A 21,514-nucleotide genomic window follows, 5' to 3' on the forward strand; every position below is an offset into this window, starting at 1 on the left:
GAACACACACTGGTTGAAGACTTGAAATGGCGCCTGTTGAAGATGTTTTGTGGCCATTGTGACGGAATGCGATGGTGCCGTGAAAGGATTAGCGGGGACGTTTTCTTTCGCGTTCAATGCTTCTTGGCACGGCTCTGGACGATTGAAAGAACGAACTGCTGATGTTGACGCTTGGACAGGAGCTGACGAAGTCGACGACGGTGCTGTATACCCGCTTGCAATGTGTGATAACTGCCTTCGTTCGCTTTCGCTGGTTTGGTCGTAATCATCTAAAGATGACTCTCTGGCATGCCCGGTGACTTGGATGATTTTGTGACGTGGTTGACCTGCTTCCTTTAGTTTCGCTACGACTGTCTTTCTTGTGGAATGGTTGGTAATTTTCTTCGTACAACCCTCTGGCAAACAGCTAGCCACGGACTTCATAATTTGGCTGATTCGATGCTCCCCCATTCTTGACTTTGCGTACCAAACATGTGAATTTGGCCTAGGGATGATCGCGAGGTACAGTGGACCGGAATTCTTAAGTTGTTCGGGTCGACGTTCAAGCCATTCTTCAAAAAGTCGCACTGGATCTCTATCACCGCCGTCGGTTGACCACATTTGCAGCGGAGAACTTCGGTTTTGTTTCTCAATCTGCCTTGTCTTGTTTTGGTTGGATTTTCTTCAAACTGGACACATTTGCCACCATCTGCCATTTCCACGATGGAGAAATCTTCAACGTAGGCGTAATAGTGGTCCTGGCGACCTCTAAAACCCAAGTGCTCTGCGAGATTTTTGAAATTTATGTTTGTCAGGGCAAGACCACTGTGGCTTCCAAGTTGACCTTCCCTCCAAAAGATTTCTTCTTCACCTCGACTGTAGGGTTGAGCCCTGTTGGGCCATTTCCCTTTGCCTTGGTAGCGGAGGGGCTTTGCTTTCGAATTTAGAGTCTCTTGAGACTTTTTGAACTCTCGCCCGCTGATGATGGATGCGGAGTAATCTTTTTGACGAAGATACCGGTCGAGTGATGCTTGCATTACGCGAAGCGAATCAGGCTCGTATTCTGACCCGTCCTTTTTTCTGACTTCTGCGTAGAATTTTGTGAGAATTACATCCAAATCTTGTGGACTGAAGCTCTCCATTTTATTGTCGACGTTACGAGCGAGACACCATTTTTGCCACCCTGTCAGCCATGTTTGGGTTGTTCGCTTCATGTTCTTGCTTGCAGCCGACTCGTTTATCTCTGTTATTTCTTCGTTTGACACTACAGGAAAGTGGACCGGAATTCTGAAATGTTTTCAGCTGGAGTGGACTTTTGCTGTTGCAATTCTGCCGTTCGTTGCATTTCTGCAGACATAGACGGTGCGGCGGTCACTACGGACTGTGTTTCTTGTAATGTTGTTGACAATTCTCAATTAATGCTGGCTTAGTATTTTAATTTTCTTTCGCTCGTATTAAACTAATATTAACAAATTTTAGTTCACTTACTGGTACTGTTTTTCTTTTTTTTTCCCATGTTCCCTTTTTCCCTACTTTTCTAATTAATTATCACTTTACCTTAGTTACATTGTACTTTTTATTTTTTTTTATTTTTTTCTTTTTCTGCATGTACTTATTCTTTGTCTTTTTTACTTCTGTCTTCTTTTATGTACAACCTTCAAAGCAATTATTTTTTTACTACTCAGCCTTTGTTTATTCTACTCTGAGTGTTTTTTCCTATGTTAGTTAATTTTTTTATGCTGTATTTATCTTCTATTTAATTTGGCAAAATAAAATGGTTGGTTGGTTGGTTAATTCTCCAAACAAACTAGCTTCACTTTCCCAAAATGACTGTGGAAATAACTCAAAACTGACATTGGGGAAAATATCTCCAGTGGAGACATTGTCTAAAGTAAGAAATTCCTCCATTTTGGAAATCCCCAGTTTAAGAGGGTAAGTTGTAGTTGCTATGGATACTGTCATCAGTTCTGTGATTGGTGTATTTAATTTACTTTGCTTATTATGATTGGCTGTTGTAACTGTCCGATTACACTGTCCGATACACTGTCCGATTACAACTCTACAGAATAATTATTGAAAAATAAAGCAGTTTTTTCACCAATCACATTCAAGGAAATTGTAATGGTTATGATTACTCTATGAATTGTACGACAGGAGCTCCAATTACTAATTATTCGTATCAATAACAAAATTCGAGGTTAGGAAGTCTTCAAGAATCTTGTTTAAGTGTGAAGAAGTCAATGGTAAATTCAATTGGTTGTACAAACAGAGGGAAACATTAAAAAAAAACCTATTTAAATGCGCATGATTGACGCGCAAATGGCGTAGGTGTCCAATCACAGGTATTCAATTTCAAGTTGTTAAAATTGGATACCTGTAATTGGACACCCACGTGATCGCGTGCCAATAACGCGACAAATAGGCGCGCACAGAACCAATCAAAATCGAGAATTTTGTTATAGAAATGATTATAATAATAATAGGTGTAAAAGGTCTCACACTAAAGATACTTATGGATGAAATTAAATGCCATTTTTTTTTGCATTTAATGAATACTTTATTTACAACAATGGCACTACATAAATACAATTAACAAATAAGAAAAAATAAATAAATGTCAGTGCGTTCCCTCTACAGAAAATTGAAATTAACTAATATAATTCCTCGAGTTACAATGCCTTACTTAAATTAACTTATTTATTCCTCGCGAAGCGAGGCCAAAGGCCGAGCGTAGCGGGGTGTATAATTTTGTCCCTCAAAGGGCTCAGGCGGGATGAAATCTCGTGTGGAGTTTACGGTCATATATATATTTATTTATTTGTGAGCTTGGTGTGTGGCGGAAATGACGTCACGCAGCCGCCGCGCGCTGGTGGCCTAATGGCCTGGCCTAATGGTAAGGCATCGAACTTGAAATCAGATCTTCGGGACTGAGTGCGGAGGTTCGAATCCGGCTAGAGTTTTTTTTCTTTTTTTGTGGGTTCGAATTCTAAGCCATTCATTTTTATCGTTTTTCTTTTTGGATTAAAATAACACTGATTTCCACATAATACTCCCTCAACGCCTATTTAGGCTATAAACTGCTGATGTTGAAAACTGTTCATTGTTGTATGAAAATTTGCCATTTCATTCTGAACCCATTGTTGCAAATGTTAAGGCTGATCGGGATTTCTCCATCCATTGGAAAGATAATCATCTCTGTTTAGTTCCTGTTGCTGTAATTGTTGTTGTTGTCTACGCGTGGCACTATTTTCTCGAGCAGAATGTAATCGAATATTTCTCTCCTCCTCCGATTCTAATTGTAAGCGTGCTGCATCACTTTCCCTTCTTAATTGTAATCTCCTAATGGTAAGGCGTCGAACTTGAAATCAGATATTCAGGACTGAGGGCGGGGGTTCGAATCCGGCTAGGGTTTTTTGGTTTTCTTTTTTTCTTCTTCTTTTTTTCTTTTATTTGTTCAGTTTCTATTTGTATTCTGTCTGCTGTATTTTGTCCGTTAGGCAACAATAACCCAGAGCTTCGTGAGGCCCTGCGAGTCACGTATTACTAGTTAATTACTTTACTTAAATGAAGCCAAAATAAAGAATTGTTACAATTACAATGGTGTGGGCAGGGAAGGGTAAGAGGAAAAGGTAATATTTCATTACATTAATTTCTCTATTTTGTATTTATAGATAATGTAGTGGATGCGGTTGTAATACCAACCAGAAATTCCTCACTGGTAAGACTGAACGCAGAATTGTGAGTTGTGAAATTAAATGACATGATAGTGCCATGCTAGCATATTATAATTTATAGAATGCATATACAGACTTAATTGCTTAATATTAACTTATTTAATATGCAGATTGTGACGACACGATGGGTCCAAGTCGTAACAGTGGAAGTTCAGGTTTGATGTTTAAGAATTCTGTTAACATGGCCACCAACAGGCCATGTGTAGAACGTAATGATTGGGTAGCAATATTAACGGGGTAGGGTCAAATATTATGACTAATGTAATCATCGGTTATACTTCAAGTTAGGTTATTATTAACAAGCTGGCAGCATTAACAGGATCTTCCATAAAGCCAAGACAAAGGTGACCATTTTTAACAGGTGGCAATACTAAGGTGGTCGTAAGGCGGGGTTCCACTTTACCGAAATAGTGCTTGTGACAATTTTAACGAACATATTCTTACAAATTGTCCCACATATCAGACATTGTTCTATTCATCAAAAAATCTTCAGATGTCTTCAATGTGTTAACTTTTCATTTACATTGTCAATATACTACGATATTATCATAAACTGTAAATCATCAACTGGTGAATGAAATATTTTTTCTTGAATTTGATTTATCTTTCTTATTGTGCATCCATAGATCAACCTGGAACATCAGGTGTGAAAATTCCAGAAGAAAAAGGAGTGACTGGGGCATCCTCGGAGACCCAGGGGCAGTTAGTGGGGGCGACAGGCAGCTTATCGGGACAACGGGATTTTCGGGCGAAAGTTTACAACATAGAGCGTAACAGCCCCTGGGCACTTTGTCTTACCGAACCAGTTCCAGAAGCGTTTGAACTCCTTCCTCTTGATTGGCCACAAAAATATTTTAGTGGCCAATCAGTGAGGTTGACCAGAAGAGCGACTCTGACGTCTGGGGCGACTGGGGCGGATGCAGTCGTTTCAAGGACAAAAGGTAATTAATATATTAAGCTTATAAACAGTGCTAATGTTAATAGGGATTAATGATATAGTTAACGATCTTGGGCCAAATGATTTCGTGGATGCTTGTGGGTGCTGAATAACCATGTTATCGTGGGTGTAAAAATATGGGATCAAAAATAGGTCTACTTTCTAGAGTACAATTGTTGTACCCAGAGCTGTTTTTTGTACATGAAGAAGAGTGCCAGAAGGTCTGACTTTTACTTCATTTTCTATCAGATAGCAGGAAAAGACCGAAGCCGAAGGGTAGGAAACAAAACGAGACGCCATGTGAAAGTTGTGGATTGAAAAATCCAAAAGGGTACACAGCTGTACAAGTTATCTGGGTCCAGTGTGACACATGTCACAAGTGGTTCCACAAGTAAGTAGAAAGCAATGGCAGGGCTAGCTATTAAATGAAATGGAAAGTTACCTCAGAAATACTTAACAACTATTCACAGAGTATAATTATACTCAAAAAGTGTCTTTTGACTCGGTTTGGTACGTTACTGAGTTCAGGTTTTTCACGAGTTGCTAGGAAGTGAATAGTTAACAATTATCCTGCGAAATCGCGCGTAATATCGCCCGATACTTAGCTGACAAGGTCGTAGGCCGAGTCGGCTAAAATCAGACGATATTACAGGCGCGTAACTGAGGTTTTTGTAAGGGTGTTTGTATTGTAGGAACATTTATTACGGGGTTATGAAATACGTGCGCCGAAGGCACGAGCCTCTAGGGGGAGAGGTGGGGTCTGGGGCATGTCCCCCAGAATATTTTAAAATCTAGGGGGCCGAAATGCTATTTTCAACATTGTGCATGTAAATATTTCAAACTAGATGGAGTGTAAAATAACAGGTATTTCTAGTCATAACAACAATATTTCAGGCATTTTGTTAACTTGATATACATTCAAAAGCTTGACGCGTGCCGCAGTTCCCAAGTCCCTTATTTACACAAACCAGGAATAACAGTGGCATCAAAGGAGGAATCCCAATGGCTTATTTCGTGGAGGTGTGCAACAAACTAAAAATTACAAACACAGTTTTTCAAGTGGGTTTAAAAAAACTGTGGAAACTATAGGTCTCGAAGGAGGCCGATATATTTGAAAGCAGAGATTCCAACCCAGTCTGGAGATTTTGGTAGCGTCCAGGAGCGAGGATGATATGAGCCTCTAAGAGATATGTGTGCATGCACTCCTAGAAAAATAAATAAAAATACATGCCTATAAGATTCCATTTCCTGTATTTTGATGTATCAGTCAATTCCAAGCGAGATCATCCCAGAGTACCGTCATCCCAACCCGGGCATTTGATGGGATTGGTCGGGCATTTGCATTGACCGTTGACAAAATGTGTCATAAGCTAGAAAACACTTGCAAGCTCAAGCATGTGAATTTAGTATCTGGTTACGTTAATGAGAATTACCTAGTTTCAATGTATCTATCTTTTCCCACTGGAATTGGCTGATAAATAGGGCATAAGTGTCCATTTAGACCAAGTGTTAACGAGAAGGTAACTGGTCCTTAGCGAATCTGCTCGTACTCGTAGGCAAATCGACCGCAATTCGACAGAGAAACCGACTCATGATGACATTTCAGCCCCAACCGGTTGGGCATTTTACCATGCAACTGGCCCACATAGTGGGGAATTTGATCACACATCTCAAAAACAATCAAATGCCTGGGGATTTGCCCGGGGGATGACCTCGCTTGGAATTGACTGATACATGAGATCATAGAAGTTATGTCAAATTTGAAGGCTGTCATTTAAGTTTCATCTCTTGTCATAAACTAATAGATAGAGCAGTTCAGAAGATTTTTCGCTTCCAGTCCCCGTTCAAGCTGACCGCGAATAATTCATTCGGCTCCAGACCATCAACTTGCAGACCACGTAAAAAGAAAAAAAAGATGCGGCAAAAGCAAGTTTTATTCCTATTTATCCTTGTATTTGATGTGAGGCTCCCCTGTGCTTTATTTCTGTTGGATCGCGCTAAACAGAATAAAAGAATAAAGGCTCATAACGATCGGGTGCCTGCACAAAGCGGTGATGTCATAAGTTAAATGTCATTTCTTAAAAACGGGGGATCATGTTACGTTGCCTTAAAAGTGAAAGAAGCCCGAGAAGATTCAGTGACCACGTAGGAAGAATTTCAGTTGGAGGCTTAATATCGAACGCGGAAGCGTGAGCCAACTAGGGGGGGTGGGGGGTCCAGGAGCATGCTCCGGCTGTAAGATTTTTACTTCAATTTCCCATATATTTTGAAATAAAAAAGTACAACGTTCCATGGCTACCTAGGCTACCTCGGCTGCCTAGGCTACCATGGCTACCCTGGCTATCTAGGCTACCTTGGCTACCCTGGCTACTATGGCTACCTTGGCTACCTCGGCTACCCTGGCTATCTAGGCTACCCTGGCTACCTTGGCTACTATGGCTACCTCCCATCTTTTTGGTCTCTCATTGATCAGTTTACTTAGCCAGTGGTAAACATGGGGACATAGTTTGAACTTCACACTACCTTGATTCTTGGTTCCTGCCTGTCCTTCCACTGTTTTGGTGCCTCTTGCCCCCTTTTTTTGTGCAGGAAACTCATTACCTCATGCTCCCTACCCCATAAAAGGTCATGTCAACGTCATGGTCCAAATCTATGTAGTTTTTTCACTGCAAACATATGTAATTCTTAGCTGTAAAAATCATGCAATGGTTCCATGCTGTAATATTTTTATGGCTGCACTGCCCAACATAAAGGAGGTATTTAAATTTTGATTAAAAACTGTTGGCTTACTCTCTGAAAACATTTTCTTAACTACACAGAAGAAACATTTTGGACATCTCAGAGAACCTTTAGGGTAATGTGCCAATAAACCTTCAAAGTGGAAGCCTGGAGTATGGCGGGCCGTCAATACAGGCCTTTACACTCTGGATGAACTGGGGGAGGAAGATGAAACCAGGCAGGTTGATATCTACCTACCTGGACCAATTGGGGAACTACAACATCTTTCCTCGTCACATGCGACTCTAAGTTTTCCACTGGGTCTTTTACACCTTAAGGCAACTAGTCTTTGCTGGGTTTTTTTTGCAACTCTTGGCAAATCACAATGTTTATTTGCCTCAGTAATTTCTATGTGCAAAATGTACCCTGTTTTGCAGTTATATGTAAGCAAGAAACGCAGTGTTCTTGTAGTCTGAAGTGACAGCCGCCTCCTTGCCCCCAGCCCACGAGGCCTGGCCCCACGTTGGATTGGGGCGAGGAGGCGGCTGACATTTCAGACAAGTGTTCTTGTTGAGTTACTTTTTGTATTGTCTTAAAAATATATTTTTGAATAAAATAAATTCATATTATCCCCTTTTTTCTTGTCACTTGTTCTCTTTTTTTCCCAAGCACTGAAAGTGGTTGTCTTTGCCTCAGCAACATTGAAGTATCACAATATAAATAGTAGGTAGGTGTATAGTAACAATTGTCAGAATTGAATAAAAATATTCATCAACAAAGTCACTCATTCATATTTCAGCATTGCTTTAGACAATATAGCCTCCCCTGGTTGGGATGCTAGTCCATCGCTGTTGACACCACCCCGCCCCCTGTCAGGTTGCCCTAACAGTTTGCGGGTACCCATTTATTCTCATGGCTGAGAGAGGTACTGTGAGAGTAAAGTGACTTGCCCAAAAACACAACAATCCCGGCCAGGGCTCAAACCTGGACCACTTTATCCAGAAGTCAAACAGGCCACCATGGGTCACGTGATGCCGCGGTTCTGAACACACGCTTTATCAAGTGCTCCGCAAAATCAGCACTTTATTTCAAAATTAACTAAGGAACAACCAACTTTTTCGACCATTTTATTTGCTGGCTTGTTGCGTTAAAGCATGCCCGACCCAGTGGACCCAAAAACTGAGAAAAACAAGAGCGAGAAGAAAAGGCTCAGAGTGAGCTCAACTGAAGACAACGAAGACAGCGACGCCATTGTTGAACTGACGGTGTCGGAATTTCAACGCATCATCACCAGAGTTACAAAAATTGAGGAGGAGGCGAAACACCGCGAGGCACGTATCGCTCATCTGGAGAAAGAATTAATACTGGCCAAAGAAGAAATTAAGAATATTAAAACCACATCAACAGAGCTTGGAGAGTCTCTCCAATTCACACAGAGGGAACACGAAGAGGTTTTCGAACGCATTAACGAGTGCGAACGCGAACAAGCTGCACACGACAACGACATAATTAAGCAAGAAATCTATAGTCGCAGATGGAATTTGATATTCTACAAAATACCCGAGCGACAGGAGGAAAACTGCAAAGCGTTGGTTAAACAAGTTCTCATTAAAGATCTCAAAATGGATCCGTCAGAAGTACAGTCAGTTATGTTCTGCGGTGTTCACCGTTTAGGAAAACGCAGCAGAGGTCGAACAAGGCCCTTAATTGCCCGCTTCACATGCCGTGCCGACAGAGACAAAGTCTGGAAGCTACGACGAAACCTCAAAAACTCTCATGTAAATCTCGGAGAAGATCTTCCGAAGCGCGTCCAAGATTTGAGAAAAGATGTCCTAGTCCCGGCTATGAAGAGAGCGAGAAGAGATCCAAGAAACAAAGCGCATGTAAACGGGGACAAACTTATTGTCAACGGAAAAGCCTACTTTCATTTCAACATCCCTGCCCGCTGGCTAAACGCCGAACAAGAAGATCAAGACGCGGAACATGACGAAGAATCACCGGATATAAACGCTTCGGCGACAGACTTTACATACGAAACAACGGTCGAGTAAGTACTAACTTTCACGAAGCGAACCTTCGTAACACTTATCTACTTATTTATTTGTTTGGTTCCTAGTTAAAAAGTAGACCTTTTTTTTCCTGTGCGGAGCACCGCTGGATTTTGTCTATAAAATATTATTCCTTGATGACCAACACGCACACCGATTACCGAATTTGCGTTCAGGCCTTTAGAGCCTATTTTATTTTACTTAAAATTATTTCTCGTGGTAATAGTTGTTTCAATGTTTTTGTTCTTTGGCTTTTTAGTTTTGTTTGTATATCATATACTGCTTCCACCTTATGCAAATTCTACCAGATTCATCAAATACCATCTGAAAATGCTAATTTCTTTCTTACACCTTTGCAAATTTATAACCATTCAACAACTATGACGAATCAACCTACTTTTCCTATCTACAAATCCCCAAGAGGAATGTTGTCAAAGGTACATCATGTTTTCTGGTCTTCAAAAGATGCCATTGTTACTTTTTCTTTGGAATATTCACACTAAACCTGAAATGTCTCTCTCTTAATGTAAGAGGGCTAAATAAATCGATAAAAAGACGCTCCATCTTTAGGTGGCTTCACAAACAAAATAAGGATGTTATCTTTCTTCAGGAAACGTACAGCTCCAACGAAACCGCTAAAATCTGGGAAACAGAATGGGGCGGAAAAGTTCTTTTTAATCACGGAACATATCACAGCAGAGGAGTAATGATCCTATTTAACCCCAAATTAGATTGCCAAATTGACGAGGTAGTCCGAGATAAAAACGGAAGGTTTCTCAGCACAAAGATCACTCTTGATGATTGTCAAATCGTTTTAACCAATGTTTACGCTCCAAACGACACTAACCAACAAGTTCTCTTTTTTAAGGAGATTCAAAAATCTCTCAGCAAGTTCGCGCAAGAGAAATTTATTATTGGTGGTGATTTTAACTGCGCTCTTTCACCAAGTGACAAAGAAGGAGGGAATCCTACTTCAAAAAAACAATCCGTCATTAAAGAAATCGATAATTTATGTCACCTTTACAGTTTGTGTGACATTTGGCGCTCCTTAAATCCGACTGCAAAACAATTTACATGGAGAAACAAGTCTTTTAAGGTCCAGTGTCGCCTAGATTACTTTCTAATATCGAAAGAGCTTAGTAGCACTACAATCAAATGTGATATTTTGTACGCTCCAAATACAGACCATTCTGCGATACAATTACATCTATTAAGCGAAGAGTTGAAACAACAAAAGGGACCTGGCTTTTGGAAATTTAACTCTTCCCTTCTTGAAGATAAGCAATACGTTTCTGACTTGCGCAAAAACTTAACAAACTTCATAGAAAAGTACCGAGACGTTGAAGACTTAGGCCTAAAATGGGATCTTGTCAAAATGGAAATTAGAGGTTTTACTGTCAAATTTTCAAAAATCAAAGCAAGAAGAAGACGAGATGAAGAAGTTTTCCTCCAAAAGAAAATCAACGAATTATTTACAAAAGCCGAAAAGAATAGAAACAACAGGCCAATAATTTGTGAACTTAATTCTACTCGAGCTCGTCTAGAAAAAATAATGGCACTTAAAACTCGCGGCACCATCATCAGGAGTCGCGCAAGATGGCATGAACAAGGAGAACGCAACAACAAATATTTTTTAAACCTTGAAAAAAGAAACCACTCCAGAAAGTTAGTCTCTAAACTGAAGCTACCGAACGATTCTGTCATAACTAACCAGTTTGACATTTTAGAAGAACAAAGTAAATTTTATAAATCGCTATATACCTCGCAACACGCGGAAAATGTTAAGAAACCGGAAGAGGGCGTTTTCTTTAATCCCAGCAACATCTCAGCTTTATCGGACCATGAACAGGCTCTATGTGAAGGTTTGATTACAGAAAATGAGGCTTTCAAAGCACTCAAAGAATTTGCAGCAGCCAAAACTCCGGGTACCGATGGTCTGTCGACTGAATTTTTAAAATTTTTCTGGCCTGAGCTTAAATCTCTAATTGTTGAAAGTTTTAATTATGCTTTTCTTAACGGTTCCTTGTCGATATCCCAACGACGAGGTATAATTTCGCTTATTCCCAAAAAAAATAAAGACAAAACCATCCTTGAGAACCTAAGACCAATATCTCTTTTAAACGTTGATTACAAAATTCTCACTAAAGTTTTGGCTAATCGTTTAGAAAAGGTATTACCTAAAATAATAAATCCCGACCAAACCGGTTATGTGAAAGGGCGATACATTGGAGAAAATATCAGATTGATCCAAGATTTGATGTTCCATTTGGATAAAGAAAATTCGCCTGGCATCGCCGTTTTTGTCGATTTCCGGAAAGCCTTCGACACAATTGAGTGGAACTACCTGGAGAAGGCTCTCACACTCTTTAACTTTGGGCCCGATTTCCTACAATGGTTCAAGACTGTATATTCAAATATTTCTAGCTGTATTCTCAACAATGGTCACGCTTCTCACTTCTTTTCTTTAACTCGTGGAGTGAGACAAGGCTGTCCAATATCAGGCCTTCTTTTTGTTATTGGTCTTGATCTTCTCGCAAGAGCCATCAAAAATCACGATCTTATTAAAGGAATTACAATAAGAAACCATGAAATAAAAACCACCATGTATGCAGATGACACCACAGTCTTTCTTAGCGATACAGAATCTGTTCCCCATTTACTCGAACTGCTAAACCAATTTAAGGTTGTCTCCGGCCTAGAAGTCAATTCCACCAAAACCGAAGCTATGTGGCTCGGCAAATGGAAAAATAGATGTGATACACCTTTCAATTTTAAATGGCCCGTCGACCCGATCTGCGCTTTAGGCGTCTTCTTTTCCTACGACACCACAAAAGCGGATAAGCTTAACTTCGACGAAAAGTTGCGAAGTATGGAAAAAGTTTTGAATATTTGGAAAAATAGGAAACTGACTTTAATTGGCAGAATAAATATCGTTAAAACTCTAGCCTTATCCAAATTAATTTTCAACAGCTCTAACCTCAGTTTACCAAAGGACTTGCCTGACACGATCAACAACATGATTTTTAATTTTATTTGGGAAGGTAAACCTCCCAAAATAAAGAAAACTACAGTCATAGGACAAAAAAACAAAGGCGGCCTAAAAATGATTGACTTTAAGGTAATGGAAACCGCTTTAAAAATCTCATGGATTAACAGGATACACCAAAACTCTTCCTCCTCCTGGAAAATTCTCATTGAACATTTCTTTAGGCAACATGGCGGCCTTTCTTTCCTATTAAACTGCAGATACAATTCAAGGCAACTTGATCTAAACAATGCACCACCCTTTTACCAAGTGATATTAAAGCATTGGCAGGAAAACAAACATATTATCTCAGAAGACAATATTAAACGGCAAAATGAAATTATATGGAATAATAAAAACATCTTAATAAACAAACACATGATCTATTTAAAACAATGGCACCAAAGCGGCATTACCTTTATTAGCGACTTGCTTGATGATGATTTTGGTTTCTTATCGCATACCACATTTCAACAAACTTTTCAGCTGAAAATCCCGTTCACAACTTATTATGGTCTAATAAACGCAATTCCACCAAGCTGGAGATGCGAAATCAAAGCAGCAAAAGACCAATTTGAAAACGAAAATGCGTCGCAAGAATCCCCTTTACGCAATATTATTAACACCCGTTCTGTTTATGCAGCTATTACGGATCATTACTTCCAACCTCCAACTGCTGAACAAAGACTTCTACGGTATGGTTTCTCCCAAGAAAGCCTAAAAAATGTTTACAACTTCCCTTTTGCAATTACGATCGAAACAAAGCTTCAAATCTTTCAATATAAAATCATCCATAATATACTTCCTACCAGGTATTCGCTTTTTCGTATGAATTTATGCGACTCTGAAACTTGTCTTTTATGTAAAACGCAGCCGCAAACATTGCCTCATCTACTCTACCGATGTCCAAAAATTTCTAATTTCTGGACTGCATTTCAAAAGTGGTGGTCCGAAAAACAACAAAATACAATTACTCTTTCAGAACGCGATATCCTTTACGGCTGGCATGACAACGCCATACAAACAAAAGATATTTTAAATTACATATCACTTGTAGCTAAGTATTATATCTTTTGTACGACCCAAGACTGCGATGATGTACCTTTTGACGGCTTTCCTCCTTTTCTAAAAAACAGATTGGATACTCTACAACATATTGCAGTTAGAAATAAAACTATTAACAATTTCGAATTAAAGTGGAAAGACTTTATGTAAGCTTATTTCCTTGTTTATTTATTTTATATTTTTTCATTTACTTTATTTTCCTATGTACCTGTACCTTTATTTTCATATGTAAATTGTAACAGTTTATAAACTACGTAACTTAATTGTAACTTACGTCTGCTCTTTTTTTTTTCTTACACTGTAACATTTGTACAATGTTAAAATGGCAATAAAGATATTAAAAAAAATAAAAAAAAAAAAAAAAAAAAAAAAACAGGCCACCATATCTCACATGACTTACAAATAGGCTTAACAAAAATCATTTGATATGACAAAAAAGCCCTGTGAAGGGTTTTTATATATAAGTTCAAATAAAAATTTACATGTCCAAAATAACATTTTCTTTTCTTTTTCTTTACCTCCATAGGCTCAGAAAGGAGAGATATCTGAGATAAAGAGCATGTTTCTCGAAATCAAAGATTCTTTAGAAACAAATAAGCAAGTTAAAACACTTAAAGAGGTTTTTACATGTGTTATTTGTAGAGAAACATGTGGGCCAGTAATGTATTTTTGTGCTATTGGCTGTGGGCAGTTGATTGGGTGCTTTTTGTGTGTGGCGGTACTACCATAAATTTCTGATAGGGATGTGCCGCCAACGTTCTTAAACCCTGACCCTATTTAAGGATAAAGAAAGCGAAAATTGATACCCTTTTTAAGGCCCAAAACAAAAAATGACACCCTATTCAAGGGGAGGAGAAGCGTTCCGTGACCCAAATAACGGCTAACTGCGCACGGCAAGACACAAATCTTTATAAAATCGCTTTTCTAATACCTAAACAGAAAATTCAGTTTAAAGATATATTTTTTCCGTTAAGCTGGGCGTTTATTTTGGCTAATAGAATTTAGGTACACTATCTAAGGATCACACCTGGAACACATCACCAAAAGGAGCAAAAATGATACCCTATTTAAGGACCGAGAACCTCAAAAACCATTCCCTATCAGGCGGCACATACCTACATAGGCCACATATGGGAGTACCCCCCCCCCCGGAGGGGAACTCAACATAAAATATAACATTAGGCATGTGTTGCATGCATGAGTTAAGGCGGCGAAATACGAGATACAAAAACCCTCAACTTGTCGCGCAACATTGTTGCGTTGCAAGTTTTGGGTTGATGTTTCGCGTTTTTCACCTTGTGTGATCAACTTGTCCCGCAACAAAAATACGAGTTGAAGAAAGCTGTTGCGAGAAGTAGAGCACGGGTCTACTTTGAGCAACAAATTTTGGCTTTGTTGCTCATTTTTCATCAAATCAACAAATTTCCTCACGGTCGTATCTGATTGGCTAGTAGAAGTCACATGTCTAGTTGGCAGACAAAAACAAACATGGCGGACGTTTCGCCGGCAAAATCCTTCCCTGAAAGCAATATTCCTACAACGCCTGAAGAGGTGGATATTGTATTGAGTAAAACACTTAACAATGAAAGGAAGCTGGAGCTAATTGCAAAGTTGAAAGACTTTCCATGCCTTTGGGAGACGAGCAGCCCGGCTTATAAAGTCGATAAAAAAACGAAAGAGAACGCGATGGAGGAGTTAAGCGAAAATTTCAATCTTGAGAGAAACAACATCCGCAGCCTCATACATGGACTGAGGTCAGGTTTAAACCGCGAATTAATAAGGTAGGCAGAGGGCAAGCTTGACAAGTGGAAATTTTTCCATGCATTCAGCTATATGAAGGAGGACATTGTCAAAAGTATGAAGGTAGGTCGCGGCTCGCCTGTTATCTTTGAAATGTTCCTTTTTTATATAAACTTTTTTGGCACAAGGGCAGCGACCATGGAGCTGGGGGCTTCAGCCCCCCTAGTTAATTTGAAAAAACAATTACCCAATTGCAAAATTACAGATCTCTCGTAGATATGCGATAATTAAGGGAAAAAATTTTGTTATAGATACAGTAAATAATAAAACAATTCACTGCATCTAGTGATTGAGATGCATTTTATCCATTCTGGGAACATTTATTTTAAACATTTCCTGGGAAGCCATGTCTCCCTAGATGGCTTGCGCCTGTTTGAGCTACAAATTCCTATGGCATTTGATTAATTAAGTCCCCCTATTAAAAATAGGTTGCGTGGTCCCTGAAGGTTAAAAAATTCAAGTAAAACTTTGTTGTAAAACTTGTATTTTTTTAAATTGTATTGCAGGACAAGGAGGAGAAAGAGTGGGTACCCCAGGAGGTCGAGAAGTTAATTGATTATTATAAGGACAATGAGGAGCTGTGGAACCACAACTTGGCAAAATATAGGGACAGGCAGTTGAAGGAGTTAAACCTTAAGTCTTTGAACACACTTCTTCCAGGCCGAAGTGTAGAAGAAATCCAAAAACAGTGGACAACTTTGGTGTTTGCCAACGCTTTGTAAGTTTAGGACGTTTTGCCGTTGAAATTGACTTTGAATAACCCTCCTTATACTATAGAGTGATTACCCATTCAGGGTACTTATAGTATTGAACCTTGACTTTTACCAACTACATGTAAGAAAAATTGGATAATAAGTTGTTGTTTTCTTGCATTTAAAGGCTGGTTTGTTTGTGTCAGAAAATGTGCTCTTCACTATGGAGAAGGGTCTGTTTGCAGTGAGACACATAAACAAATTTATATCTGTCAGTTACTGTTGTTGATATCGACTAGCATTTACAAGGGTAACAACTAGAGTTATATTTTTGGGAAAGGATTAATAAAAGGATTTTACTCAGTTTTTCAGTGTCATGTTCTTGTTACAGGAAAATACTGTATTAAAGAGCTTTACCAAGCTAGCATGCATGCAGTTAAATTGTCTAATAGTTTTCCACAACCTTGCTATAGATATTGGTGACTATAACTTCTTGATTTTGTATAAGTGCAAGTTAAACTATACTCAAACTTGATACACCTAGTGCATATTGACAAGGATAATTTTTCTATTTTTAGGGAACAAAAACTCTATAATTAGTTTTGTATCCCTCCAATTAGTTTCCACCTAGCCTTACTTAAGTGTGCCTTTAGTTTAATTAAGTGCAGTCTTACAACTATTTCAAGGTTGCAAACACTTAACATGAGAGATGAAATCCTTAAAGTAGAAGAGATTTGACACTTTATTTAGTGTAGTACGGTCCCTAGTTTAAGGACCATTTCCTTCAGTTAGATATATATCCCTTAAATAAGTTTCCTTGAATCCTAACTTTAGTGTTTCTTAATTTTTATTTAGTGCAGTGGCCTTACTATTTTTAGAGTGCAAACACTTGACATAAGAGATGTAACTCTTCCCGTAAGAGAAAATTGCCCTTACCCCACGGACAGCCATTTAAGAGTTTTCCTCTTAAAAATTAAGAGATTTGCACTTAAAAAGGGCCCTCCTTTTTGCAGTGGAGTCAGATGATTAAGGAATTCGAGCCCATGGAATCCACTCTTGCCCAAGAAGTTCAGCCTCAACCAAGAAATAGAGGCTCTTTACAATACTAAATGTAACAGATTTTCGGAATATCAATTTGTGTTTTAGTGATCCAGTTGTTTCATAAAGGGAAAGAAAAAGTAGAAAAAGGTGCGCATTTTAAAGATCGAAGTGATGACACAGAATACAAGTGGATGCTGTATACTACTATGCCCGTGCTGTTGTCCTTTTCTTTCTCAGCGCATCTGTTACTACAGTCAATTATTTTGCTCAATATTTTGCCTATCAAAATTGTTACTGGTATATTATATATACCGTAAAGACTCATGTATAATCCGCACTCATAGATAAGCCGCGCCCCGAACTTTGAAGCTTGATTTTGAGAAAAATAAAACCTTTAAAAAATGTGCCGAGGTAAAGAAGTAGTTGTTGTAAGCTTGGCGGCTAACGAAAGCTAATGCCCTGCGTAATTGCTGCGAGCTGAATACATAAATCAACTCTTAAAATACCTTTTTTTTACCCCAGAATAGGCAATTACACCCCTCAAAAAGCTATTGTCTCGTAGATAAGCCGCACCCACGATTTTGAGCTCAAAAGTCACGAGTCTTTACGGTATACGCGCGGACTTCAATGATGCCTCCTCCAATCTTGTGGGGGCAATTATTTTTTTTAATTTTGTTTTTTTGCGTATACAAGACAATTAATGACCACATCTTTCCCACAGGAAATCAAGTGATGTGGAGTTTTTTCGGAAGCTCCAAACAGAGGGCCTCTGCAAGCCAATCAACTTCCAGAAATGCACGAAGTGACTGCAGTGTGGCAACTACTAAAACAGCTATGGATGTGGAGATGGCGACTTTAGTACAGAGGGAAAAGGTATGTTATGATGTACAGCTTAAGTTTCTGTCAATTGAAGTTTTTTTTACAGTCTCGATATGTTCTTATTTATAAAACTCGTCTGTTCTATTTGTAATATTTCTTTGCTTATTTACAGTGTCCATAATTAGTACAACAGTGCTAAATACCCTGACACTTAAATAAAATGATTTATTTCTTTTGTTTATTTGTCAGGTACATACATCTTGATGACACTCCCAACTTGTATTACTAATTTGACAGGTATTGGAAAATATGCATCAAGAAATGAACAGGGCATTTGGGCAAAGGCTAGGTGAAATGGTGATGAGCGCATTTCCTTTGTGGGAACAGCAAAAAACATCACAGAAACTTATTCCAGTTGAAGAGATTGTATCCAAAGAAAAACTGGTCTTTGTGAAGCATCTTTCGGAGAAGGGAAGAAAGGTTGGGGAGGAGGCAGCAGTTGTGATTGTACACCTGGTACATAGTAGAAGCAAGCCTTCACTCGAAGTTACTGAATCACGAGTTGCGTTGAATCAAGACCTTTCAGAAATATCCAGTTGGTGCTGCAAGAATTCGTTGTTGATCAATCCAGACAAGACCAAACTCTTGGTCATCGGTGTTCCTCAGCTTTTGTGTAACTTGCCACGCCTATCAATTTCTATTGTCTTTTTATTATCATGGTGCATCCATATTTAATTGTCTTCAGACGAACATTAAGACTATGCAGCCAAAGGAACGTTTCCAAGCTATCTCTGCTTTTTATTCTTAGGTTATTTTTAGAACATTTTTAATTCGTAATTTATTTATTTTTATGAGAACACTAGTACTTCTTTTGAACTTTTAAACTTTTTTTTAGCATTTTAGCGGTATCTTTTTAAAGTAGGTTTTATAGATAGATCGATATTTTATACATACTCTCTTTTACTTTAAATTTATTTTATTTTACACAGGGCCCCCGTTGATACCAGTCCTGCGACTGAAGGGGTAACCCTGTTAAAATATCGATTATTATTATTATTATTATTATTATTATTATTATTATTGTTATTATTATTATTATTATCATCATCATCATCCTTGGAAAGGAGATTGAGCCGGTTTCTGTCACCAGAGATCTGGGCGTCTATATCGACCAAACACTGCTATAAAGAACATATATCAAAGTTAGTTTCGAGTTGTGTCTACAAACTTGTTCAGATTAACAGGATTAAGCAACTATTAGATCGTAAAACTCTCCTTTTAATGATTAATGCCTTTGTATTTAGTAAACTTTTTTACTGTTCCACTGTATGGGGTAACACGTCCAAGACAAACATAAAGAAGCTTCAACTTGTCCAGAACTTCGCAGGGAAAATAGTCCTCGGTCTCAGGAAATTCGATCATATTTCCAAGGGTTTAAAAACACTTCAGTGGATCAGCATCAAGGACAACTTACAATCCATTAACAACAATGATCTCAATTTACCACTCTGCCGGATTTCTACCGGCCAAAGATCATTTGCCTTCTGGGGAGCGAAAACTTGGAATTCACTTCCCGTGGAGTTAAGACTAATGACTCAATGAAGATTTTTAAAACAAGACTTTCTAAATTTATTTTAAATTAACTTAGAACTATTGTATATATTTTTATTTTTTAATTTTCTAATTATGAATTTTTATTGTAAATATTTTGTAATTAACTTTCGTTTACTTGTATTTTAACTGTATTTTTTTAACATTGCTGCTGAAAAGCCCTTTTCAGGGAGCGCAATAAATGTATGTATGTATGTATTGTGAACATAATTTAAGGAGGCTCGATGTAGTTTTTTTAGCCAAAGGGTGGTTGTTTTGAAAATTAAAATTATCTAGGAAGCCAATGTTCGATTTTTGCCGATTTTTGCCAACCATGATCATTGTGATGAAGTTCAATGCTTTCTTTGTTAATTGTAATCGGTGATCGGAGTAAAAGTGGAATATATCTCACGCCACATGATTTCAAACCTTCGCTGTCGCACGATGTAATGTCGTACAGTCTGATTTAGATCTCGTACAGTCTGATTTAGATCTCGTACAGTCTGATTTAGATCTCGTACAGTCTAATTTTTGGTGTCCTACTATAAAATTATAGCCCGGTGCAGTTGTAAATTCTTCGTTTTCACAACGAAGCTGGCGGAGACAGTAATACTATAATATTTTCTCACCAGGTCGAGGCTGAATATTGTCAGGGACCGGGGGTAGGGTGGGGGTTCATGCCGATACATGGCGTTACCGCGTGACACAATAGGGATACATAGTATCATTCCAGTGTTTAACATTCTTTTTTTAATTCCAGCAAGCATCCTAATGTGGAACATTATGCTGTGCCACGAAGTACAACATTAGCTTTCTTCAAATACTTCTAACACGTGGTGAAAGGCCTGAAAGAAAACTATATATGAATGTGTTCGATGCGGGAGCGCACGTGGTTAACAACGGCACGCGGAAATAAAAAGAGTAAAGCGTTTTTTTTTTCAGGCAATGTTTTCATCTTTGTATCAACAGTTTTCCATAGGTTAACTGTCCTCATAAAAGTCAAAGCAAAGTCAAGATTAATCAGCATGAGAAGGAAAGCCCAAATCAATACAAATGCTGCATGTATAATCCACGTTGTCATCCAATCCATCCAAGACCGGAAGGTCCGTACATTTCATGTGATACCACTCATCGCAGTAATCGCACTCCACCCATTCAAACTCCTCTCCCTCTACGTACTGCTTATTACACGCTTTGCAGAAGTAGGTGGTTTTCCTCTGTGCTAGGAACTCCAGCTTTTTGACAACTTTTTGCCTCGCAGCCTTCTTTGTTTTTCTTTTTGGCTCTGTAGCCAATCTTTTGCGTGCTTTCTTTTCTTTTTCTTCTTTCTTTTTCTCTTCGGCTTTTTTCTTCTTTTCTTCTCTCATTTTCTTTTTTTCTTCAGCTAATCTTTGCCTTTCTATTTTCTTTTTCTTTTTTTCTTCTTCTTCTCTTTCTTTCCTCTCAGTTTCGGATCGTACAGCTTCCAAGAATGCGCGGCCAGTGATGCACTTGTTGCCTGGATCTAGGTTGTTCTTTTTTTTCTTGTTTCCACTGCCTCGGGACACAGCTGGCCTCAGCATAATGGAGCAGAGATCTTGATCAATCAATACATCACCAGTGGGTGTTGAAATGGTGTACTCTTTTGGTGGTTGAAACACCGGACATGGAGGAGTACTGGGTAGAGGTTCTGTAACTGCTGAGACATATCTCACTGAATGGTCAGGCGGTGTTGGAATTGTTGCAGTTGTTTGCTGCGCAAGGGAAGGCCACGAGGACACTACTGATTGAATGCAGTCGCAGAAACCAATGCCTCTACATGTACAAGAACATGCGCTCTGACAAGGACATTTCCCACCATTTGTGATCACTTCTACGTCTAGCAGTTGTCGCAGTTCTCTCCACCTGTTGTAAGCGGCATCGGTGTTGATATCAAAGCCATTTTCATAGCGTCGTCGAAAGCGGTCGCGCTCCTGTTTATCGAGCTGTTGCTCTAGTTCTCCAAATTCTTCAGCGCAAGTAACTGGCGTCAGCGATGCTAAAGGTGAGGCTGATGGAATAACCATAGGTGGTGAGGCAGCTTGAGG

At 38.9% G+C, this 21,514-nt stretch overlaps 1 protein-coding gene and 1 long non-coding RNA gene across 3 annotated transcripts in view; one reads left to right on the forward strand and one right to left on the reverse strand.

The window, feature by feature from the left end:
• The window catches only part of LOC144648699 (uncharacterized), a 1,794-nt gene extending 470 nt beyond the window's left edge, over positions 1-1,324 (reverse strand). Inside the window, exon 1 of the mRNA XM_078508185.1 lies at positions 1-1,324. This exon is cut by the window's left edge and continues 470 nt beyond it. Coding sequence (XP_078364311.1) covers positions 1-600 — 600 coding nt within the window. The 5' untranslated portion in view covers positions 601-1,324.
• The window catches only part of LOC144648700 (uncharacterized), a 6,001-nt gene extending 685 nt beyond the window's left edge, over positions 1-5,316 (forward strand). Inside the window, exons 2-6 of one of the 2 annotated variants that reach the window (XR_013569741.1) lie at positions 3,651-3,697; positions 3,824-3,868; positions 4,340-4,385; positions 4,620-4,654; positions 4,900-5,316. This is a non-coding gene — a long non-coding RNA (uncharacterized LOC144648700). Of the gene's footprint in view, positions 1-3,564; positions 3,698-3,823; positions 3,869-4,339; positions 4,386-4,619; positions 4,655-4,899 lie in introns of those variants that run through there. The other variant, XR_013569740.1, reaches the window with a different exon arrangement.
• Positions 5,317-21,514: the final 16,198 nt, after the last annotated feature.

This window comes from Oculina patagonica, chromosome 4, assembly GCF_052425735.1.
Source record: "Oculina patagonica isolate OP01 chromosome 4, crgOcupat, whole genome shotgun sequence".
Classification (NCBI taxonomy): Eukaryota; Metazoa; Cnidaria; class Anthozoa; order Scleractinia; family Oculinidae; genus Oculina; species Oculina patagonica.